The following is a 5,350-nucleotide window of genomic DNA, read 5'->3' as shown; positions in this document are numbered from 1 at the left end:
TAGCCTCAGGTTTGCAGGTGCGCATTAGGGGGGTTCGGCGCATTGCGCGCACGGACACGGTAGCAGTAGCCTACCCTGCCAAAAGCGAAAGACATCGTCACATATCATTACAGATAGTCACCCTCAGTCTTCCCTATAAGTATCAAATTCCTACCTTCACTCACACTCACTTAGCTTCAGCCTCGCTCACTGGCATCTCGAAGACTCGACTTCCCACCGCCGAAGCACTCAATCACGCCAAGGGCGTACAACTTAGTTAACTCACGTCTGTCCTACAGCAAGAGGAATCATAATGAAACTGGTCAGATTGGAAGGCGGTCCAGCCCAATGGTACGATGTCAAAGACGCAGCCGACATCCTATGGCGCTCAACTCTCAGCCCAGACATCAACGCCATAACCAGCGCATTGCGCGATCACTACCAAAACCCAACCCTCAGTATCTCAGAACTCCACACCGGCTTCAACGCCAGCCGCAGAGGCGTCGTAGTCTGCAACAATGACAAAATTACCATCGCATTTCTCGGCTCGGATCCCATGGAGCTCTACATGAACACATGGACCGATGGCGCAGGATGGTTGGGAATACCGTATGCCGTGTTCGAAAATGGCAATCGCATCCACAGCTTCTATCGCGACATGTGGCATGCGATGCGACAGGCGGTGTTTGATGCGCTTGATAGGGCAGTGGGAGATATGGCTGCACGAGGTACGACGCCCAAGCAGATCATTGTCGCGGGGTTTTCGATGGGGGGCGGGATTAGCATGTAAGCACCACCATGTCCCATCAAGCGATCAAAAAGATTTTTTTTTTTTGGATGACTGTTAATGATTTGAAAAATAGAATGGCGTTTACGGATATCCTCGAGAGGATCCGGCATACGTGGGGTGACCCGTCTGGCTCACCGCAGTCGTGGGCTCGGGACGAAGTGCTCAGAGAGCTCGTTCAGCATATCACTTTTGCGGCTGTTGCGGCGGGGGACCAGGGATACTATACCGTTTTGAATGACTTGTACGATAAATATCAGATTCGTGCGTGGGACTTCATGAATCAGTACGATTTCACGGTTAATTTCCATCATGGGGCATTTCGGTCTTGGAGGGGGTATCGATATGTTTTGCCTGATGCGATGGTGAGGCAGTTTAGCGGTGAGTTTGGTCTGAATGCGCATGGTATTTTGGGGTATCTGAAGGTGGCAGAGTGGATGGCTGGGGGAGGGGACGGTCAGGTGAATTCGGTGTATGATTATTGATAACATGCTTGTATTGCAGGAGCAATGTGGAAAATTTAGAAATTGTGTCAATGAAGGATTTGCTTCGCGCAAGCCATGTCTTATGGTTCAGAGAGTGCTCAAGACTAATTTGGGAAACCACTTCTTTGATACGGAGGCGGAGGTGTTGTGCGCAGTGTAGTGCACAGGGGCTGCCACAATTTAGCCGGATGGGGCCGTCTCACGACTGCGCTGCTTACGCTCGAAACCAAATAAATCTTGATTAGATCATGTCAAGTTCAGCTCTCATGTACAGTGCTTGCATGAGATTCCCAGGCTCTGCTCTGAATGATCGTCGGCAGTGGGAACACACCGTTAAACTCATGCTGCACGTAAAGTCCCCGGTACAAGAATTGCTTTGGCAGAGAGGACACTACATCTCCAGCTAAAGAACACTAGGGTGTTGTGCAGCGTAAGCATGCACTTCATCATCCGGTTTGGTGCCATATGCGTGCTTCTCTTCAGGAGTCAGTTCCTTTTCTTACTAGAAAATATCGTAGAAACACATCCGATACCACTTCGATGCACCTTCAAACTGAAGCACTGCAGGATTCTCAACACTCAAGGTACTGTTTTTGCCCCACTCAGAGCCCCAAGAATTTAGAAATGTTAAGCAGCTCGGACCGCAACGGACTAGGATGACAGCGTGTCCGACGCCATCTGACAATGAGGTGTGTGGTGCCATATCAGCTTCAGTAAGAATCGTGTAGCGAGTGTCTGCTTTCTTCTTGAAGTGCCTGTTAAACACATGCCATGACTTCACTGAAATATCATACGCTTCTCATATTTGTCTATATTTAGATTATGTAACTCATTCTAAAAACACCCACGCCTTTTCTAGAGCAAAGGTCGTCAGTTCCCACTTGATCAGATTGACGGTGGCTGTGCCAACGCGACGTGAGATACCATTGTCATTGGTTTCAACCACCAAAAGCGAAACATCGTTGGCATCAAAGTCAAACACCACGTCTACAAATGTTACTAGATCTCCTTCATTCTTGTGAAAGTCGAGCGCTAAGACTGCACTAGCATGCACGGGAGGATGGAGTGGAAATTCAATGGTGTAGTCTTCTCCGAACCTACCGTCCCCTAATGAGAGCCTACCTTTAAGCATGTAAGCATAGAATCCGACCAGATTTGGTATCTCAAATTTGCTCTGAATCGAGGAAACTTGCATAGCATTGAGAAGGCTTGGAAACTGGACATCGTCCATCCGAATTGGAAATAGAGAGCATTCGCTTAGGTCATATCCAATCTTATAGAAAGATCTAGAGCAGAAGCTATCGGCCGAATCTTTGAAAAATAGAGCCTCTAATCCGTACTTAATACCCCCAGGAACTTTCCAGTGACACCAGCACCATGTCGGGGAGTCTAGGCCCCGCCGCTTGCCTTCCAAAGTGATGAAGCACAATGCTAGTGCGAAATATTTCTCAGGTAGACAGCAGAATGTACGGTTCTTTTGTTTAATAAACTCCAGTCCCAGTGGAAAATCCGAATCTCGAGTCGCAATACGCGCTGTATAATTTTTGCCAACTTCAAACCACTCTATGAGCTTAAGTTGTTGCTCTGGGAATCGATTCCTCCAGTACGGAGCTTGTGGAGGGGGGTGGTTTCTTGCGCGAACTTGTTGCAGCCTTGATGTTTCTAGGAACGTGTCTTCACGCCAAATGGTACCATTGCAATGAAAGAAAACTTGATCATCGGTAAAAATCAGAAGCCGGCGCGATTGAGCTGCTTCTTGGAATGTCCAAACCCGAGAGTTCCACTTAGAATTTTGGCCAGCGTAAACCAAGTCGGGCTTAGCGATGGCAAAGGTAAGATCATCAGTGCTCTTACTCCTCTGCGAGTGACGTGTACGACCTCGAATACCAGCAAGGCCTTTCTTCGAATCAGGATCAGAGCATGCTACTATTGTAAAGTAAGATCCACGATATATGTCTGCCATAGCTGCAAGCTGATCCTCCTTCTCGTCATCTAGACAGTTTTGTGGGTCTCTCTCTTGTTGTGAGATGCATAGAGCATCCACCCACAGATATGTCTGCCCCAGACTCCTTAATAGCGTCATTGCATCCTCCACTATGAGCGGAATACCATCGACTTGGGCGAGTCCGTCGTCTTCCATTAAGGAACTCTCAGTGTCATTCGTTAGTTTAAGCCCTGCGGAGGTTGGCCAGCGGTAGCTTAAAGCTATATATGAGCAAGATGGTGGTGTATACTCAATACGTTTCTCTTTGACGTTTATAACTCTCGACGGCCGTTTTACTACACATGGTAGCGAACACTCTGTACTGTGAGCGGTGTCACATGTTTTGATCCATTGCTTGGCCAGGTTCGTGTCGAAGGTCGAATTCATTCGGCGTCCATGGAAGAAACGATCATTGTCAGCATCATCTCGAAGCAATGCTATGTGACACTCGTTGTATTGACACAAACGTGTTTCGTCTTGATTGAGCCAGATGTCATCCCTCGCTAGATTCGTCCGGCTTGGGAAAGTGGAAACGCAAAGACGATTGACAAAATGGCGCTGCCAAGTTGACTCTTCCAACCCACCAAACTGGCTTGCAGTCCCATGACCCCGTTGAGCTGTTGACCTGGACTCGTATTCGCCAAACAGCACCTTAGAGAAGTATATAGTTGTGTCCTTCTGAATAGGGGAATGGCCACGTTTAGTGAGAGCGTTACAGATCAATTGGCAAAAGCTACATTGACTATTCTTCTCTATTTCACCGAATTTCCGGTCAAGGACATGACCCCATTCTTCTTGTGATTCCTCCGTACCAGGAGGGCTAGAGTGCCAAAACCCGATACGATCCCATCGGCCGGAACAATTGTCACAAAGCGATGTCTGTTCGGGGGGCATGTTCTGGCGTCTATCGAGTTTTGTATGGAAATTAGTGCAACTGTCCATATTCTCAGTAAGCAGTGTGTTGTACAGACCTTCTCTTCCTCTTGTGTACGATGCTGTTGTTGATGAGTCTTTTCATCTTTCGAGGGTCGTCAAGTGCACGATGATGGGGAGTAGAGAGAGGGATATCGCCCTGTTTTATTACGAGGGCAGCCGTGTGTGGCAATGTGGAGGACAGCTCTAGGCAACAATGCAGCTGACAAACATGGCTAGCCCATGACCCTTGATGGAAGTTTCTGGAAGAATACCCCCTGGCTTATGACGACCATACCATTGCGGCCTATTTGCCATGACTCTGCACAGCCACGTACCTGAGAGCCACACTAAACAAATTCCACCGCGATGGGCTACACATGTTGAGGGGCCGTTTTACACTAGCCGAGATCGGTAACTGTTGAATTGGCAATACCAACTGGGTGGCAACTCTGCAAAATTTGCACGCGATAGCAGGCACAAAGCTTATCATAGTTTAAGGCTATTATAAGGCCACAGGTTTGAATAAAACATTTCTGTGTGTATCGTGAGTGGTAAGAGCTTGATAGTGATGCCGTAGCAAAGGAACACTGCTTTGCGCGAAAAGAAGGCTCCTTTGACTTAAGCCTATAGGCAACGATTCGGCCCTCTTTCTTTGAGGATCGCCCCTTGTATCGATTGCATAGCGTGATGAGGCCAATTCCGCTGGAATTAGCTTGGGCATTTCGTGTCCGACCGTCATTAGGAGGAGCATTTGCAAGTGCTCTGCTGGCTAGATCTATCTCTACGATCGTGGTAGTATGAAGCAACCTCAGTGGCATCCGACAGTATTGCACTCCAAACGCCTCAGTGCCAACAATAGTTCTTAAGCTATTAATGCTTTAAGAAAGGCATCACATTCAAGTACTAATATTAAGCCATTTAACTATAAAAACCTAAATAAGAATATGCTTAAGTAGACTTATAAAGGGGCTTAATATTTAATTTAATATGTCTTATAAGGAACTTAAGTAAAAAAGTGCGTACGTATAGATATTTTTAATAATGAATAATAACAATATAGTTGTTATAGTTAGTTGATAACGTGTTTCACCACCGAGTCGTCAACCCCACCGAGTCGTCAGCTCCACCACCACACCCCACCTTTGCAACAACAACGCGTAATGTCTCAACAACCCAACGTGCAACAAGCCTATAGTGAAG

At 47.2% G+C, this 5,350-nt stretch overlaps 3 protein-coding genes across 3 annotated transcripts; 1 reads left to right on the top strand and 2 right to left on the bottom strand.

Annotated features, from left to right (window-relative positions):
• Window positions 1–292: 292 nt before the first annotated feature.
• On the top strand, window positions 293–1,251 carry COCCADRAFT_113010 (uncharacterized protein; the record flags this gene model as incomplete). Its single annotated transcript, XM_007720582.1, has 2 exons — window positions 293–765; window positions 843–1,251. 2 exons carry the CDS (start codon window positions 293–295, stop codon window positions 1,249–1,251), a joined length of 882 nt encoding a protein of 293 aa, XP_007718772.1.
• A 502-nt stretch (window positions 1,252–1,753) lies between these two features.
• On the bottom strand, window positions 1,754–1,954 carry COCCADRAFT_113012 (uncharacterized protein; the record flags this gene model as incomplete). Its single annotated transcript, XM_007720581.1, has 1 exon — window positions 1,754–1,954. The coding sequence occupies one exon, from the start codon at window positions 1,952–1,954 to the stop codon at window positions 1,754–1,756; it is 201 nt and encodes a 66-aa protein (XP_007718771.1).
• A 957-nt stretch (window positions 1,955–2,911) lies between these two features.
• COCCADRAFT_78765 (uncharacterized protein) lies at window positions 2,912–3,637 on the bottom strand (the record flags this gene model as incomplete). The annotated part of the gene is made up of 1 exon (XM_007720580.1): window positions 2,912–3,637. A coding segment is annotated over one exon (726 nt), but the record flags the coding sequence as incomplete, so codon positions are not given.
• Between the last annotated feature and the right edge of the window lie 1,713 nt (window positions 3,638–5,350).

This window comes from Bipolaris zeicola, assembly GCF_000523435.1.
Source record: "Bipolaris zeicola 26-R-13 unplaced genomic scaffold scaffold_524, whole genome shotgun sequence".
Lineage (NCBI taxonomy): Eukaryota > Fungi > Ascomycota > Dothideomycetes > Pleosporales > Pleosporaceae > Bipolaris > Bipolaris zeicola.
This window is presented reverse-complemented; position numbering and strand designations above follow the sequence as displayed.